At 49.9% G+C, this 19,818-nt stretch overlaps 1 protein-coding gene across 3 annotated transcripts in view; it reads right to left on the bottom strand.

The window, feature by feature from the left end:
- Positions 1-11,425, bottom strand: part of slc12a2 (solute carrier family 12 member 2) — a 35,740-nt gene extending 24,315 nt beyond the window's left edge. For all 3 annotated transcript variants that reach the window (XM_038270870.1, XM_038270871.1, XM_038270872.1), the window contains exon 1: positions 10,672-11,425. In XM_038270870.1, coding sequence (XP_038126798.1) covers positions 10,672-11,154 — 483 coding nt within the window. In that variant the 5' untranslated portion in view covers positions 11,155-11,425. The remainder of the gene's footprint in view (positions 1-10,671) is intronic.
- Positions 11,426-19,818: the final 8,393 nt, after the last annotated feature.

The raw sequence follows: 19,818 nt of genomic DNA, 5'->3' as shown, positions 1-19,818 counted from the left end.
TCTAGTTTGGTTGGTCTGTGCTGCTCTAGTTTGGTTGGCCTGTGCTGCTCTAGTTTGGTTGGTCTGTGCTGCTCTAGTTTGGTTGGTCTGTGCTGCTCTAGTTTGGTTGGTCTGTGCTGCTCTAGTTTGGTTGGTCTGTGCTGCTCTAGTTTGGTTGGTCTGTGCTGCTCTAGTTTGGTTGGTCTGTGCTGCTCTAGTTTGGTTGGTCTGTGCTGCTCTAGTTTGGTTGGTCTCTGCTGCTCTAGTTTGGTTGGTCTGTGCTGCTCTAGTTTGGTTGGTCTGTGCTGCTCTAGTTTGGTTGGTCTGTGCTGCTCAGCAGAACTGCAGCCATAATAAAATCAATTCATCACTTTTTCCCTTCCCAGATCAGTTTGATGAAGAGCAAAACATTAGAGCTGCAGTCTAAGTGAGAACTAAAGGAAATTCACCGCTGACAGCTCACTGTTACGCCACAAAATGAAACTGCTAGGAGATCAGGAAGTACTGGAAAAAACAACAACTTGCACAAGACGTGTTGGAGCCGGTCCAGAAGACAGGCGGCCTGCTGAGGCTCCACGCTACAGGCAGGAAATGAAGCGGCCAGTAAAGCCCAAACGCCATCGTTTCATTTCCTGCCTGCACTCATCCACAGCAGGCCTAAAGGAGCAGATATTCAACAATAGATAAACCCAGAGGTATTGATAGACATGTAGACATGTGTCTCTGGGTGGGGGCGGGGGCCTACAAAGCTGGGCTGCCTCCTGAGGGGAGAGGGACAGGAGGAACAGAAAAACCCCAACATGACTTAAACTTTATAATCCTTTAAAATAAAACAACTCAATGCTTTACTGCGTTTAGCAACATATTTATTTAGCACAGAACTGAACCTATTCAATGGAAAAAATTAAATGCTTTTGTTCTTCAATTACAGAGACATTTTGCCAATAGAACAAGACAATTTACATATAAAATAAGGCATTGTCTTATTGTAAGAGCATGTTATCTAATTATCTTATTTCTAGAGTAAAACGACTGATCTCATTGGCTCGTTGTCTCATTTACCTGCTGAAGGGTAAATACGGTTCCTTTAAGACATTTTTACTCATTTCTAGATGGTTGTTCCAGTGTGTCGACGCCTTTTGCTCCATTATTTATTAAACTGGTTTAAATGATGATCACTGCTGCACTTCATGGTGGTAAATGTTCATTTCTCGCTTGGAAGCTGTGAGCAATGTAATAGAGTTAGTCTGTCTTCTCTTCTTCATCCTCAGGTCTTGTCGCCAGTTAACCGCTTGGACAGATCGCCAGTTAACCATTTGGACAGATCGCCAGTTAACCATTTGGACAGATCGCCAGTTAACCGACCGTTAGGACAGATCGCCAGTTAACCGTTTGGACAGATCGCCAGTTAACCGACCGTTAGGACAGATCGCCAGTTAACCGTTTGGACAGATCGCCAGTTAACCGCTTGGACAGATCGCCAGTTAACCGCTTGGACAGTCCGCCAGTTAACCGCTTGGACAGATCGCCAGTTAACCGACCGTTTGGACAGTCCGCCAGTTAACCGTTTGGACAGATCGCCAGTTAACCGACCGTTAGGACAGATCGCCAGTTAACCGCTTGGACAGATCGCCAGTTAACCGCTTGGACAGATCGCCAGTTAACCGCTTGGACAGTCCGCCAGTTAACCGCTTGGACAGATCGCCAGTTAACCGACCGTTTGGACAGTCCGCCAGTTAACCGTTTGGACAGATCGCCAGTTAACCGACCGTTAGGACAGATCGCCAGTTAACCGACCGTTAGGACAGATCGCCAGTTAACCGCTTGGACAGATCGCCAGTTAACCGCTTGGACAGATCGCCAGTTAACCGCTTGGACAGTCCGCCAGTTAACCGCTTGGACAGTCCGCCAGTTAACCGCTTGGACAGATCGCCAGTTAACCGACCGTTTGGACAGTCCGCCAGTTAACCGCTTGGACAGATCGCCAGTTAACCGACCGTTTGGACAGATCGCCAGTTAACCGCTTGGACAGATCGGCAGTTAACCGACCGTTTGGACAGTCCGCCAGTTAACCGACCGTTAGGACAGATCGCCAGTTAACCGACCGTTTGGACAGATCGGCAGTTAACCGCTTGGACAGATCGGCAGTTAACCGACCATTTGGACAGTCCGCCAGTTAATCGCTTGGACAGATCGCCAGTTAACCGACCGTTTGGACAGTCTGCCAGTTAACCGCTTGGACAGATCGCCAGTTAACCGACCGTTTGGACAGTCCGCCAGTTAACCGCTTGGACAGATCGGCAGTTAACCGACCGTTTGGACAGTCCGCCAGTTAACCGACCGTTAGGACAGATCGCCAGTTAACCGCTTGGACAGTCTGCCAGTTAACCGACCATTTGGACAGTCCGCCAGTTAATCGCTTGGACAGATCAGCAGTTAACCGCTTGGACAGTCTGCCAGTTAACCGACCATTTGGACAGTCCGCCAGTTAATCGCTTGGACAGATCGCCAGTTAACCGCTTGGACAGTCTGCCAGTTAACCGACCATTTGGACAGTCCGCCAGTTAATCGCTTGGACAGATTGGCAGTTAACCGACCGTTTGGACAGTCCGCCAGTTAACTGACCGTTTGGACAGTCCGCCAGTTAACTGACCGTTTGGACAGTCCGCCAGTTAACTGAGCGTTTGGACAGTCTGATGCCTCCTCCCTCCTCCCTGGTTTCTATGATCCCACAGCAATGGCGGCTAACGATGGTTGCAGCTGGTTAGACTGGTCAGGCTGCTGTCCATACCTGATCCCATTCATCTCATGCATGCCTTCTGAAGGAGCTGGATGGAAATTAACGGAATGTGAAGACTTTCACTTCATGAACACATTCTCTGATGATGAGAGCAGAGGAAAAGGAAAACTACCCGTTTAAAATAAACCCCCCCTGCAAGACGACGGTGGAAAAGCCCCAGCTGATGAGCAGGTTTGGTTCACCGACCATGAAGCACCTGATAACAAGGAACTGGTTTCACTCTGAGGACAGAACCTGCTGGAGGAACCGTCCCTGAGCTCTGCAGCAGGGTCTACCACCGACAGACCACCTAAGCTGACCACAAACCACCTAAACCACCTACAGACCATCTGAACTGACCACAAACCACCTGACCACGATGGGCCTAATGAACCGCCTACAGACCACCTGAACTGACCACAGACCACCTGAACTGACCACAGACCACCTGAACTGACAACAGACCACCTGAACCGCCTACAGACCACCTAAACCACCTACAGACCATCTGAACTGACCACAGACCACTTGAACCGCCTACAGACCACCTAAGCTGACCACAAACCACATGACCACGATGGGCCTAATGAACCGCCTACAGACCACCTGAACTGACCACAGACCACCTGAACTGACCACAGACCACCTGAACCGCCTACAGACCACCTAAGCTGACCACAGACCACCTGAACCGCCTACAGACCACCTGAACCGCCTACAGACCACCTAAGCTGACCACAGACCACCTAAACCACCTACAGACCATCTGAACTGACCACAGACCACTTGAACCGCCTACAGACCACCTAAGCTGACCACAAACCACCTGAGCCACGATGGGCCTAACGAACCACCGACAGACCACCTGAACTGACCACAGACCACTTGAACCGCCTACAGACCACCTAAGCTGACCACAAACCACCTGACCACGATGGGCCTAATGAACCGCCTACAGACCACCTGAACTGACCACAGACCACCTGAACTGACCACAGACCACCTGAACCGCCTACAGACCACCTAAGCTGACCACAGACCACCTGAACCGCCTACAGACCACCTGAACTGACGACAGACCACCTGAGGCCCGATCAGCCTAATGAACCAGCCGCAGACCGTCTGCTGGTGGAGCCAGACGGACCGGGGCCACAGCAGACAGTTGTTTTCAGATTGGCAGCGTCTCAGTTTCCTTTAATAAAAGCAGCAGCTTCATTATTAAAGGTGATTCCATTAACAATCATTTATTAAGGCAGGAGTTAATTAAGTGTCGTCGCCTAACGACCTCCTGCTTGTTTCTCTGATGCGGGAACCAGAACCAGCTGGAGGACGTCTGTGTCGCTGACACGGTGGGGCCCCCAGCTCAGGGGCCGCCATGATGGGCAACATGTGGCAGCCAGTAAACAAGCAGAGGAAGTTTTCCAAGATGCCGTGACGTCTGAGAGAGGAAGTAGATCTGAGGCTCCAGATGGGAGCAGCAGGCTGGGGGAGGGGGGGGGCAAGCAGAGGCCAGCTCCTGGGGGCCACAGCCTTAGAGTCGGATACTTTACAGAAACCTGGATCTCCTCAGACAGTCTAACTCTGCTGACCCTGGGAGCAATCCGCTCTCCTCCCAGTATCACCAGTTAGTCCCAAACAGGTTTGTTATGGATCCGTGCAGCAGGGAGCGGCCGCCAACGCTCACTACACATACCGCCACCGAGCCTCTGAGCAGAACCAGCGCTGACAAAACGCTGAGCTTAGCAGCACTGGGAGCAGCCGCAGGGGCCGGGACAAAAACTACAATCAGACCGCACAGGGCAGCCATGTTGGATTCTATTGGAGCAGAGTCCTGGCATGAAGCTGGGCCTCGGTCCAGTTCCCAACAGAACCTGCTGAGATGGACCTGGAGGAGCTGCATTCCCAGAGAGTCAGCAGTGGAGCATCAGCTGATCAGCTGAGAGGGATTAGGATTAGGCAGCCATGAAAAAACTAATGATGAAGAAGAACAGATTAGCATTAGCTACGCTACTAGTCTGCTAATGCTAATCCTCAGTCTGTCAGAGAAAAGAAAAACTATGACCCAGGAACTGGACCAGAACCAGGAGCCCGGACCGGAGCCAGGAGCTGGACCGGAGCCGGGACCCCGGACCGGGACCAGGAACTGGACCGGAACCAGGAGCCCGGACCGGGACCAGGAGCCCGGACCGGAGCCGGGACCCCGGACCGGGACCAGGAACCGGACCGGAACCAGGAGCCCGGACCGGGACCAGGAGCCCGGACCGGAACCAGGAGCCCGGACCGGAACCAGGAGCCCGGACCGGAACCAGGAGCCCGGACCGAAACCAGGAACCCGGACCGGAACCAGGAGCCCGGACCGGGACCAGGAACCCGGACCGGGACCAGGAACCCGGACCGGAACCAGGAGCCCAGACCAGAACCGGAACCAGGAGCTGGACCGGAACCAGGAACCCGGACCGAAACCAGGAGCTGGACCGGAACCAGGAGACCAGACCGGAACCAGGAGCCCGGACCGGAACCAGGAGCCCGGACCGGAACCAGGAGCCCGGACCGAAACCAGGAACTGGACCGGAACCAGGAACCCGGACCGGAACCAGGAGCCCGGACCGGAACCAGGAGCCCAGACCAGAACCGGAACCAGGAGCTGGACCGGAACCAGGAACCCGGACCGAAACCAGGAGCTGGACCGGAACCAGGAGACCAGACCGGAACCAGGAGCCCGGACCGGGACCAGGAACCCGGACCAGAACCAGGAGCCCGGACCGGAACCAGGAGCCCAGACCAGAACCGGAACCAGGAGCCTCTTCAGGCATTGTCCTTCTGACAGGTCGAGGGCCGTTGGATGGAGACCTGCTGACGTGTAGATCAGGTACTGAGAGGCTCCTGAAGCCTGAGAGGATTTTCAGGCTGAGGAGGAAAAAAAGGGGCGGGGTCTACAGGGTCATAACAAACCAGCATGAGTCAGAGAGGACGCCTCCTCCCATCAGGGGCCACGGCGGTCCCTCCGAGTCCCGTCCTTCCTGCCTCCAAACAAAGGCAGGAGGACGGACATGGCGGGTCCGGAAACGGGAGACGACATCCTTCAGAAACGTCAAATTGGACCCTACAGGATAACGGCTGAGGTCCGGCCATGGTTCTGGATCTAATCTGATGGAGCGGCCGTTTCCATGGCAATAAGCAGAAATGGTGCCGATGGCGGTTCTGCTGTGTTGGATCAATAATTCCCATAATGCAGCTGGGTTCTGGTACGCAGCGATGAGGAGACGTCGATACGCAGGCCCGCCGGGTTTCTGCTCGGCCGCTCGGGTCAGATCTAATCTGCTCTGGCTCCACGTTCCTCTGCCGGGTCAATAAAGGTCAAAGGTGAAGCCGGAGAGCACTGACACCCAAACACACTCCTGATCCTGCAGCACGCCCAGAACCCAGCAGAACCTCCGGAGTCCCGGCCCAGTGCACCAGAACCCGGCTGTGGAAAAGCATCGACCCGCTGCAATCGATGGGCCTTTCAGACGCGCGTTCCAGCGCAGCGTGCAGGGTCACAGCGACCTTCAAACCGCTCCACTCCCAGCAGCTTCAAAGGCAAGCTGACCCCCCCTCCGCCACTGGACCCGGGCCAGCCCAGCGCCTCCTTCACGGGCCTCTCTAATTCCCAGGCGCTGAAAGCCTGACCCGTCAGGTGGAGGATGGCGGCCAGAAACAAAGGAAGCGTTTTCCACCATGAACGAATCCACAGAAACCAGATGAGGGGAAAGATGGCCGACGGCGACGGGCCATTCCCTGATGAAACCAGAGGTTCTACCGTCTGGTACCGAGTGAGCTCAGACCTGAGGGAGGGGAACCCTGCAGACCTGAAGGCAGTCCGGGTGGAATCTGGATGATCCCGCCCCTTCAGCCTGCAGGACGCCGTTAGAAACCGTTAACCAGGTCGCTTCAGATAACCAGAACATTCAGAACCAAGGTTTCATTTTAAGGTTGCTGAGAGGCAAAGAATGGCCGCCAACAAGGAAGAGATTAGGGTTGGCGCCGCACCAGAACCCCGCACTGCCTTACAGACCGCAGGAAAAACTGGATCAACTGTTTCTGCTTAACAACACAAACATTCAGGAGTTTTTCTCCTTCATGGAAGTTTGAGGGATTTTATGGATTTTTACACCAATTCTTTTTTCCTCCTTTTGTTTTATGACAGAAATGATAAAAGTTGCTCTAATTTCAAGCATGGCGGCTTTAAGCTGAACAAAATGAGTCGATAATGATTCCAGCTGGAAGCCATGGAAACACGCTAACCGTTAGCAGCTGCTATAAGATCATTTTATCAGTTTAATCAAACCAACAGGCTGAAGTAAACAAACTACGGAGGCCCAGAGAGGACATTAGTGGAGAATCAAATCAAGCCTGAAATGATGAAACGCTCATTGATCCGTCATCCAGCCGCCTGCTGCTGCGTTTCTCCAATCGTCTAAACCTGCTAGCATTAGCCGTGACTCGCTGGCGGGGGGTCAGACCCTCAGAGCATGGTTCACGTAGCGAGCAGATCGGCGACGGCAGTTTTACTGCGGTGGTTCTTAGGGCGACACTTCACTGAGGAATGATGGATTAACATAATAACATACTTTAATTAAACATCTGGAACTTTCTAAAACTCCATCTAATAATCGAAAGTTATGGATATAAACCAGAAACAACTAAAACCAACTCAATGAATGGTTTCTCCAGCAGCTAAGCTCAGCCCCTCCCAGGCAGGACCACAGGTGCTGGGTAGCGTGAGGTCAAGGCCGTTCCTGGACCAGGACCAGGACCTGGACCAGGACCTGGTCCAGGTCCTGGTCCAGGTCTGCCAGGCATCATTTAACCCGTAGCTGCAGCTCCTCTGGTCCACTCTGGGTGCAGCTAGCATGCAGGTGGTTAGCAGCAGCATCAAGGGAGTCAGGTCTGGTTCTGGAGCCTCTGGAGGACATAGGGACCCATTTTACATCATTCTATCTCTATTCTCCCACTCTGCAGAATCTATTAGTTCAATCTCTGTGCTTTTCCCATCATAGTAGCTTTAGCGTTCCTTCCCTGCTGTGAAATGCAGATGTAGAAATAAACTGAGCAGATAAGGCTTCTTCAGAACTTTCTACGCTGCCTGGCACTGAATAACTAACTGACCGCCTGCATCTGGACTTGTTAATGGGTCGTGACGTTCACGCTGACTTCCTGTGGAGCCTTTCCTGCTTCCAAACATCTTCTAGCCATTTCCTAATATTTAGCTCTTTGTGGCCTGCTTCATCTTCCAGCTCATCCAGAACAGATCGGATCACCAGAACCTTCAGATGTGCGGCTTCAGAAACGGGCAGGGAGCTTCTGTTTTCTAGATCTTCTTTTTCAAGCAAAGGAACGTCGTGTTGTAACATGTTTTTGTAGGAAATTGCAGCTTGCCCAACGTCCTGTTGCCCAGCTCCATCACTAAGGTTCTGTCAGCACGGTTCTGTACGGCCTGGTTCTGTCAGCACGGCCCGGCTCCATCACTAAGGGTCCATCAGCAAGGCCCGGTTCTGTCAGCACGGCCCGGTTCTGTCAGCACGGCCCGGTTCTGTCAGCACGGCCCGGTTCCAGCCCAACTACCACAGCCTGCTGCAGCTGTTCCACCTGCGGAGAAGCTATGGGCGCTTCCTTCCAGCATGGTGAGGAATCAAAGCGGACCCACATGGTTCTGATCTGCAGAACCAGGAAGTGAGAACGTCTGCTGAACGGTTCTTGTTCTACCCTTAGAATCCCAGTTTATCCCACAGAACGATCCCAGTCCACCAACGGGCCCAGTCCACCAACGGGCCCAGTCCACCAACGATCCCAGTCCACCAACGGGCCCAGTCCACCAACGGGCCCAGTCCACCAACGGGCCCAGTCCACCAACGATCCCAGTCCACCAACGGGCCCAGTCCACCAACGGGCCCAGTCCACCAACGGGCCCAGTCCACCAACGGGCCCAGTCCACCAACGGGCCCAGTCCACCAACGGGCCCAGTCCACCAACGGGCCCAGTCCATGGGGAACCCAGGAGATGCTGGATCATGTTTATAGACTCAGCTTTAATAATCCTTCAGGGAGATTCTGCTTCCAGCATATAGAGAGTTAAAGCAAGAGGCCATTAAGGATTAAATACTACAGACTATAGAAAACAAGCATATAGAAGCAAAACAACATTGAAAAAAATAAATAAAAAAGTTTTAATGTCCTGGAAAATGTTTCCTTTAGAGATCAAACTATCTGCCAGCAAAGAGCGAAGAGAAGACACTGGGATTATGGCTGCAGACCAGCCGGGTCTGGACCTGATCCGGTCTCACCCTGCATCACTATGACAGGCTACTGGTGGCAGAGCCTGACTGCTCCCGCAGCATGACACCCCCTCTACCAAACCCTTTACTGTTGGCGCAACAGTTTGATTCTAATACAAAATATGTTCAATAAAAGGTTTGACAAAACCTCCTGATGAGGAGAACCTGCAGACCTCCTCAGTGAGGAAGACCTGCAGACCTCCTCAGTGAGGAAGACCTGCAGACCCCCTCACTGAGGAAGACCTGCAGACCCCCTCACTGAGGAAGACCTGCAGACCCCCTCACTGAGGAAGACCTGCAGACCCCCTCACTGAGGAAGACCTACAGACCTCCTCAGTGAGGAAGACTGAGGAAGACCTGCAGACCCCCTCACTGAGGAAGACCTACAGACCTCCTCAGTGAGGAAGACTGAGGAAGACCTGCAGACCCCCTCACTGAGGAAGACCTGCAGACCCCCTCACTGAGGAAGACCTACAGACCTCCTCAGTGAGGAAGACCTGCAGACCCCCTCAGTGAGGAAGACCTACAGACCCCCTCAGTGAGGAAGACCTACAGACCCCCTCAGTGAGGAAGACCTACAGACCCCCTCAGTGAGGAAGACCTGCAGACCCCCTCACTGAGGAAGACCTGCAGACCCCCTCACTGAGGAAGACCTGCAGACCCCCTCAGTGAGGAAGACCTGCAGACCCCCTCACTGAGGAAGACCTACAGACCTCCTCAGTGAGGAAGACCTGCAGACCCCCTCAGTGAGGAAGACCTACAGACCCCCTCAGTGAGGAAGACCTACAGACCCCCTCAGTGAGGAAGACCTGCAGACCCCCTCAGTGAGGAAGACCTACAGACCCCCTCAGTGAGGAAGACCTACAGACCCCCTCAGTGAGGAAGACCTACAGACCCCCTCAGTGAGGAAGACCTGCAGACCCCCTCACTGAGGAAGACCTGCAGACCCCCTCAGTGAGGAAGACCTGCAGACCCCCTCACTGAGGAAGACCTACAGACCTCCTCAGTGAGGAAGACCTGCAGACCCCCTCAGTGAGGAAGACCTACAGACCCCCTCAGTGAGGAAGACCTACAGACCCCCTCAGTGAGGAAGACCTGCAGACCCCCTCAGTGAGGAAGACCTACAGACCCCCTCAGTGAGGAAGACCTACAGACCCCCTCAGTGAGGAAGACCTGCAGACCTCCTCAGTGAGGAAGACCTACAGACCTCCTCAGTGAGGAAGACCTGCAGACCCCCTCAGTGAGGAAGACCTACAGACCCCCTCAGTGAGGAAGACCTACAGACCCCCTCAGTGAGGAAGACCTGCAGACCTCCTCAGTGAGGAAGACCTACAGACCCCCTCAGTGAGGAAGACCTACAGACCCCCTCAGTGAGGAAGACCTACAGACCCCCTCAGTGGGCCGTTTGGACCGAGCTGGACCAGAGGAGAGGAGCCTGGGCTTCCTGGGGGGCTCCACCTTCAGCCTGGGATCCAGGACCAAAGCCTCCCTCACAGCAGTCTACAGACCCACCTCCCCTTCAGTCTGCTGTTGGGGTCTTTCAGTGGGAACCGGTTCGGGATAGTCCCAGCAGCAGATCCAGACCCTGAGGACCACCTACCTTGTCCAGCTCGTCGTGGAGCTCCGACAGGGTGGGTCTGACCAGCTTCTCCCCCAGAGGCGCCGCGGTCTGCCGGTAGAAGTCTATCTTGGGGACGGCATCGATGGTGTTGTGTCCAAAGGTCCGCAGGTAGTAGGTGTTGGTGTGGGTGTCATAGTGGTAGTGATGCTGGCCCCCCGTGGAGGAATGCAGGCTGCTCTCGCTCATCACCGTGTCTCCGTTCTGTAACCCCTCTGGCGGCCCTCCCTCCGGGGAGGCCCCGCTCCCAGAGCCGCTGGGATCCGCAAAGTTCACCACTCTGAAGCGGCCCTTGGCCTCCTCTCCTCCGGCCCCCGGGTTTTCAGCCTTCCCCTCGGAGGCGCCCGCCGCCTCGGACACCAGATCCACCTGGAAGCGGCTCTGGCTGGGAGTGGGACCGAGCGGCCTTGGCTCGCCCTCCGGAGCTAGAAGCTCGCTCTGCGGGGCTGCGGGTGGCTCCGACATGTCTGCGGCTCGTCTGCTGAGTAATGGAGGTGAACCGTCCCAACCGCCCGGCTAGCGCCAGTAAAAGCCCCGCTGAGAGAGGCGGCAGATGGCTGCTGCCTTCCCCGCCCGGCTTCTCTTCTCCGAGGAAGAAAGTCCTAAAAGTTCCAGCGAGTTTTCGGCGTCAGGCGGGTCCGCTGCGGGGCTCGCTGTGAGGGATGCTGCTGTCGACCTTGCCGCGGCTCCTCCTAGACTCCCAGCGCCGCTCCGCCGGTTATTATACACACTGCGGACGACACCGGAGAAGGGCGGGCTCCCCAGCCGCAAGCATCGCGAGACTTCAGCCGCTGCCCTCCCGTTTGGCCCTAAGGGACGGACATGTCGCGAGAAGATCCCCAAACTTCAGCAGTGTGCATGACGACATCAGCGTCCTATGTGAGGTGGAGGAACCGCTCCGACAGGCCCGCCGGCACGTGGTCCTCTGTGCGGCTTTAACCCAGAAGTTTAACGCTTCAGTTCATCATTTCTGAACAAATAAAACACAAACAAACGCTAAAGGTTTATGGTAATATTTCCCCCAGGATGTGTTTACAGGCAGGCTAGCTTCTGTTAGCTAAGAGGCGCTTTAAGAAGGTAGAGCCCGTTCACCGGCGGTCCTAGACCAAATGTACCAGGGGCCCAGGAGGGGGCCAGCATGAATCATGGGGGCCCAGAAAAGCATGAAATAAAAACAGGGCAAGAGATTCAGATATATTAAGAGAGCTGCATGAAGGGACAATTCTATTCAATTAGGTTTATGTCATTATTATATTATTATTGTCTTATTAGGTAAATATACATTCATAAATTAGGAGTTTTACATATTTTTGACTTAATTTGAGTTAAAATGACCGTTTTCTATAAAATCTGAATTAGAACTCAAGAAAAACATTTAGCAGAAAACTGAGAATCTATCTCAATCTCACTGAAGCTGTCATCTTATTATTTAAACTAATTAGTAAAAAATGAGAATTTGTAAAATAAATGAATAAATAAAAATGAAATAGATCCAAAAGACCTACAGTATCAGCAACCATGTCTGTTCCAGCGCAGATCATCATTAGAACTTCTTTGAGTATTATGTTTTCAGTACAGGGGCCATAACTGGCCCCCGTTGGCCCCTGTCTAGAACCGCCCATGCTCACCAGTTTAATTCATTTTCTCCAGGTTTTATGGTCATTAGACTGTCACAGGGGCACCATAAGAAGATTCTAAGGGCCTTAGTCTGAGGGGGCCCCCAAAGAAGAAGAAAAGTTTCGTCTTGCTTTATTTTTCAAATATAAGAAGAAAATGGAGAAGTAAATAAATTATCTTTATGTTCTTCCTCATTTTTCAGCAGGAAACAGCAAAACAAAGCATGAAAATATTAAATATATGAATAGAATTTTATAGAATTAAAATATTACATTATACCATAAACCTATCATATTGTATCATTAAAGGCATCTATAAATCTAGATCATTCTGACGAGCAGCCTGGAGCAGCTGCACCAAAAATACATCTTTATTGTCATTAAACGTTTACAGGAGTGAACTCTGAGGGCATAAAAACAATCTGTCCTTTAATGACGTTATAGGGAAAGTTTATAGGAATATATTTTCATAATCCTAAACCTATTTTCTGTTCATGTGTTCATAAATACAGCTGAGCTTTTTGTTTTTATTTGTATTAGATGTAAATGTAAAGCTTAAAGTTGATTTACATTTAACTTTTTTACTTAGATTTATTTTGTTATTTGTATACACAGGCGTAAACAAAAAGACATTTCATTAAGAATTATGATAATCACATATGATCATTTTCCTTTGTAGAAATCTTACAATGAAAATTAGATAAAAAATGTAAATTATCTTCTTTATTGCATCTTTATTAAAGCTTGCATATCTTTATTTCTTTTGTGTTGGGGGGGGGCTTAACTCATCCCCTCGGGGAGCAGTGGGCTGCCATTGTGCGGCGCCCAGGGAGGAGTGTGGGGTTAAGGGTCTTTCTCAGGGACCCAGAGTGGCAGTCTGTGGGAGTGGGGCTTGATCTCACAACTAGTGTTGCACTGATAGTGATACCAGTATGGGGCGGGGCCCCGATCCAGCACTAAAATGGTGGCATTGGTACCAACCAATAGGGCACCGACATCATTTTGTGAACCAAAGGTTTCTTCAACTATTGTCACCCATTCCAGGTAGGAAATGAAAAGTTCTACTGATTCACTTTGTTTTAGTCTGTTTCCTGCTTCACAAAGGAAGGCAGCAGCTTGAAGCCATGATGGTGATTATTCTACATCCAAGCAGGATGCAGTTCTTCATAGATACACACATTAATTTCAATCAGATGGTATCGGTCGATGCTGACAGCCAGGTATGGGGGCCAGAAAATGGCATCAGAGCAACACTAATTACAGCTGAACTAAGCCTAACCTCAGGATTCCAAGCTCTATGCCCTATCCACCAGGCCACCCCCCCCCCCCCCCCCCCCCCAAGACATGGCCGACGGCTGGGAGAAAGGCCCTTAGGTTTAGCAACGTCGTCCAAATACTCTAAAGCAGAGAATCGTCTTAGCAACGGTCTGACATCTTAAACACTTCAGATAGTTTGGCCTTATATTTTTCAATAAGCATCATCAGACAGGTTCTCCCCCCCCCCCCCATGGTGAATATAGTCAGCTTTAGTGGAAGAACTTGTTAGTTTGCTCTGTTTCTCTCCAGCTGTTAACATGTTACACGCCTTGTTTACATACATGATCAGAGATCTCCATGATTCAGTGAATAGAAAGGCTTTAAATGCTTTAACTCTTCAGTGCTTTAAGTTTTTAATCCATTATCATCTTCAGCTGGAGACGTTTTACATGCTAACACTATTTCCTACATCTGATTAGACATCAGAGTTCAGTCTAAAGGCATCCGGATCTAATAAATTAAATATAATTAGATTTAAACTGACGGAGTGATGGCCCAGTGGTTAGAGCAGCACTCTGCGGTCTGAGAAGGTTACAGTCCCCGGTTTGATCCCCACAGCCTCCACTCTGGGTTCCTGAGCAAGACCTTTAACCCCACACTGCTCTCAGAGCACCGCACAGTGGCAGCCCACTGCTCCCCGAGGGGAGGGGTTAAATGCAGAGAGGGAATTTCAGAAACTGCTTAATGTAGCGACATTATTTCAGCACCTGGAAGGACTTTGAGCCGATGCTTTTCTGCAGGAAGGTTAGTGGACTGATCCCCCCCCTGGAAAATGATTCAGTAAACATGCATTACCATCACATCATCACACATTAATGATAGTATTTTGCATTGATAACTGGTTTATTTTAAGTAGCTGCATGTTTAGTGGTTGGGTAATGTAACTCGCTTCCTGCCAAAAACGTTCAACTGCACCTGTTTACCCAGCACACCCTGTTTTCTTACACAGAGTGGCTGCAAAACACGACAAGAAGCTTAAAAAAGAGGCAGACACATTTTCCCCAAATAGTATTACAGAAGAAATTTAGAAAGAAAGTCTGTTTAAAAAGACTGTAGCCCATATCAGCCCTATATCAGACTTTTAATGGTTTCTGTTGTTTTTGACCTGGTTACGATCAGCTGTTTTCCACTCTGAGTGGAGTTCCACTCGGAGCTCATGGTAGGAAACATAGAATAATGCAGTAGATCCCTGAGGGTCAGTATTCCACCTGAGAGCCAGTTCTGCCTAATGGTGTTTGGTGGTGTTCATGTCACTTGGTGCAGGTTGCTTCTTCTCCCGAATGTTCTGCTTCTCCTGAAGCACCAGCAGCAGTGATGTCATCTTTCTGTTTTTGTCTCTGCGTCTCTGCAGAGAACCAATCGTCTTTCCCTCCTCACATGCTGCTGGCCTAAGTGGCCTGGCTTGTGCCTCTAGGCGTGCAGCCGCTGCACCGGCAGAATGAAAAAAAGAGAGAGAGGCTAGCGGGCCAATCCCAGGCCGGCCCAGTTCGGGTCCGAGTATGTCCCCCACCATGGAAGACCCAGAGTTACACCGTTGCTGGTCTGGGTCCAAATCTACAGGTCGTTGACCTAGCTGACGGTGTGGCGGCTGGCTGGTCTCTCTGTGTTGCCTTCATCTAACCCCCTGAATATTTGTTTTCAGGCGTCATTTTGTTTTTAGCTCCATGCGATCCACAAACATCCACCCTGATCCCAACATGTAAACAGCGAATACACTGAGGTGGAGGTCATGGAGATCAGGTCAGGACTATAGATGTGTTCAGCATGATAGGATAGAGTAGAACAGGTGTTAGATTATGCAGTATAGCTGCTTTCCATACAAGGTGGGATGAGAAATTACTGAGGAGACTCCTCTACAGCTTCTGTTTGGAAAAGATGAAGAGCAGGAGGACGCGGATGGCAGGAGATGATGTTTCTATCAGCGCTTTCACTGAGCTGCTAACAGGGACTGATTCCTGCTGCTTAATATGGTGGAGATCCAGACCTAGAGTCTCTCTACAGGCCGTTTCTTCCAGGTAAATAAACATGCGGACCCCTCCCTCTGCAGCTAACAGGGGGCTTTATAGAGCTTCACTAAAACCAAAGTACTGTTGGCTATTTCGTGGCCCGTTTCCTCTGCATGTTTGTGTCCTCTGAGTGATTCAGCAGGAGATTGTTGGGATGGCCGTCTGAGGCCGTCGCCATGCCTACAGAGGGGGCTCTACGTCTGACGGGACGTACGTCTGCACCAGACTCATTTACTTACAGGATGTTTCACCTCTGCCTTCATTAAAGCAGGCATTCCATCCGACTTCATGATGTAGAGACTTTATTAGTCTGCAGTGGGATAAAGTAGAAGCAATTGACTGACGAAAGTAAACCCAAACTTTTTAATAATAACAGGAGGAAATGCCGCCTGATGCTTCAGTGGAGCAGCTGCAGAGTGGGGCTGTTTACATCGGCGTGCTCCGGAGCACATTCCAAAAATACCAAAGAAAGGGTTTAGTCAAAATAAGTCATCTAAGGCAGCTTTATCACTGCATGTCACTGAGGAGCAGGAGAAAACCGGACAGGAAAAGGTTTTCCTGAACAGCTTCATTTAAACTAGCCAGACTCTTCCCACAATGCCACTTTATTAACATTACAGTTCAAATGAAACCTTGATTGATCCGATTCATCAGATACAGACATTCACAGCTCAGTTCAGTCAGAGCAATTTGTTTAATCACGTCCTTCACTAAGGATGAAGCTTTAGGTCGTCATGCAGCCTCTATGAGGAAGCAAAGATTAATGCCGGTGCGCTCGCTCTTTGAGCTAATTTATAAATCCCTGTTGACCCGTTTAATCGGCAGGACGGATTAGGAGATTTGGAGCAGCTGTGAGATTCTTTTGCTGTGGGTCAGCAAACCAAGCGTTCTGGACTCCTGCTGAAAACTACAAAACCTCGAAAGTCCAACATGGAGAAAAAAATGCCAACAACAACCAGACCAATGTTAGCTGTTGTTACGGTTGCTGTAATTTAATGTTTACTGAAGACCTGACCCAGATGACTTGGTCGATTATAGACCTATATCCAATCTTCCTTTCTGATCTAAAATACTTGAGAAAGTAGTTGCCAAACAAGTGTGCGATCACTTCCACCGTAATGAACTTTTTGAAGAGTTTCAGTCTGGCTTTAGAGCTCATCATAGCACTGAAACAGCTCCTTCCACTGTTATGCTGATGATACCCAGCTATACCTGTCTATAATGGCCGCTCACACTGAGCCTGGTTCTGCTGGAGGTTTCTTCCTGTTCAAAGGGAGTTTTTCCTCTCCACTGTCGCTACAAGCATGCTTAGTGTGAGGGATTGCTGAAGAGTCAATGAGTCGATGCAATCAGCTGGTTTTCCTTAGATAGAAAACTTTAAATCAATCTGACTGGATGATCTGGTGAACTGGAAAGTGACCTGAGATGACATGATGTGAATTGGAGCTATAGAAATAGACTGCATAGAACTGAAATCAATATAAAAAAATATTATTTTTCCATAATGACAAGAAAGATTATTGACTGAAAAACTAAAAGTATAAGTGAGTTAGAGCGATGCTCAAACACCAAGTCTTGGTCCAGTGGTTTAGAGAAGGCTGCATCCATCATGCATGGTGCCACTCAGGGCCCTGAGTAAGACCCCCAGGGGTCCCCACGCTCCAAGTGGCCCACTGCTCCCTAAGGTAAGGCAAGCAGCATTCTGCCTGTAATGTCATGTGACCAATAAAGATAACTATCTTCATAAAGACAAGAAGTTTAGCAGGATGAAAATTAGATTTAATGAGAGAAGCTTGCTGCTCTGTCCGGCACTAAAGAATTAAAATAAGGACAGCTTTGATGTGCAGGAAAACATGGTTGTTATTGTAGTAAATGTGATTACTGCACATTTAATAAGACGGGGAAACCCGTCCAGTTCTGCCCGTTTAATGAGTAAACTGCATGAGCTACTGGTAGCTTGAGTGGCTGTAAAAGAAAGATAAGGTTCTGCCATGAAGTTAGAGGCAATAATGATAAGCACTAAACAAAACAATAAAATGATAGGAATAAACCTTACATAGAGTTAGCAATTATAAACATGTTAAATTTAGAAGATTAAACATCAGTTATAAAACCTGGAAAGTGTTTTCTGACTGATAAAGGAAGGAGGTGTGCAGATGAAGCTGTAAACAGGTGGATTTACCTGCAGGCTCTGCTCACAGCATCTCGCTGCATTTCATGCCTGTCATCCTGTTTGATGGTCGAGGTTCATTTCCAGCATAGGTTTCCGTATTTGCATTGTTCCTTATTTTGTTATTATTATTGTTTAATTTTTATTTTTTACGGCACCAGTTCTCGTTTTGTCAACAGTAGGCTGACACCAGCGCAGACGACCTGGTTTCAAAGTATAAATCCGCCTTAAGGCCTCTGCACATGGGTCGGCGCGCTAACCACTGCGCCACGCCGCCTTTATTCTATTCTCTATCAGCCCAAATATATTGACACTCATCACGTGTCATCCATCAGTCAGCAACTTCTCCACAAACAGTGCAGACATTTTTAAACACGCTAAATAGAAAAAAAAGAAGCTTTTGATAGGTTTGATTAATCCCAGCATTTATAAAGCCTCCATACATGTTGGGTCTTACCCGCATGTATTTATGAAATATGTGAAAAAGATTTCTGCTCGTTTTACACCCTCAGTTTGTGCCTAGTATGAAGGTCGGCCTTGCAGCACTAACCGTTTGCAGGTGTTTTTACAGGTCGACCTTTTGAAGATCAGATATGAAGGAACTTTTGGCGGCGAACAGGAAATTAAGTCTAAAATGTTCTGCAGAGAAAAGAAGAGCCTGGAGACGCTGAGCAGAGACGTTCTTTACAAAGTCAGGAGCTGATTGTACATTAGATGATACCTGCCTATAACATCAGACCCATTAAAATAAGGATCTGCTTAGTGCTTTGGAGCAGGCGTGAAGAGAAGCAGAAGCTTGGAAAACGCAGCAATGCTAAAGTCACTTAGTGGGGAGGGTCACGCGTTGCTTCACAGCAGCAGGCTCTGCTGAGGGCGGCACAAAGCCATATTTCTGGAAAAGGAAACAGGCCATAAACCCAGAGAACAAATCAGCTTTTTAAAAAGTTTTACTGCATTTCTATTCAGACGGTAATGGAAAGTAAAATGTTTAGCACTGGGCTGAGGAACAGAAAACAGGGAAGTAAAGCAGCCATGGCTGAGAGAGCCAGCAGCCTGACAGGGTTTCAGGTCAGGAGGCACTTATTCTATACTATAAATGACTCTATATACTATTATTCTACATCTCATCTTTCAGCAGCATTTGATTTTCATTCAGGATATGAATCTGATGTCAGAAGTGCGTTCTCCAAAGTTTGTGTCTAAATAGTAATTGTCATTTTGAGTTAGGCTTTCTAAAAGATAAACAGTCCAGGTGTAAATAATGGCAGTAGCCCAGAATGTGTGTGTTATCATAACTTATGTGTTGACACAACAGCGAGGAGCTACAAATGCTCTCTGGACAGAAGTGGGAGAAGAAAGAAGCGTTTATTCTAAAGTCCATTATTTAAAGAGCAACATGTCCTTATTTATCATCCACCGAAAGCAGGGAGGGGGTCTACTGGTCCCCAAAGCAGCGCCTCGCTGCCTCTTGGCTGCGCCCAGAAATCTGGTCCATAAAGGTTCTGAACAGGACCGGTACCAGAGGGCAGGACCCCAGGAACAAGTCAGAGTCAGTGGGGACCAAATTCCTGCTCACCTGTACAGGGACCGGTGAAAAGAAGAAAACACTCATTGTCAGTCTGGAAGGAAAGGTCTGCCTTCTAGACTGACTGAGCTCTGCCATTTAACAAGGAGTCACTAGTATGGAGAGATATTTGTGCCATCGGTTTGAGCGCGCAGGAACCAATCCGAGCGCGCAGTGAGACAACACGCGCGCGCGCAAAACCGGTCTGGCGCGCGCTCAACTCTGAAAAACCCTCTCAACACACTGTTCTCGCGCTCAGTTTCATCTCTGCGCGTGCTCGAATCCGTCTCTGCTCGCGCTCGCTCGACCTGCTCTCTCTCCGCGCTCAACACCAGCTGTGCGCTCGGCTGTTTCTCTGCTCGCTCGACTCTCTGCGCTCGCAACTTCAGCAATGTATGTAAATGAACCATACCATCAGCCAATCACACCCAGCTTCTTTTCATCCAATGAAAGCAT

Source organism: Cyprinodon tularosa, unplaced genomic scaffold (genome assembly GCF_016077235.1).
Source record: "Cyprinodon tularosa strain WSP-4 unplaced genomic scaffold, ASM1607723v1 ctg780, whole genome shotgun sequence".
Taxonomy (NCBI): Eukaryota; Metazoa; Chordata; class Actinopteri; order Cyprinodontiformes; family Cyprinodontidae; genus Cyprinodon; species Cyprinodon tularosa.
This window is presented reverse-complemented; position numbering and strand designations above follow the sequence as displayed.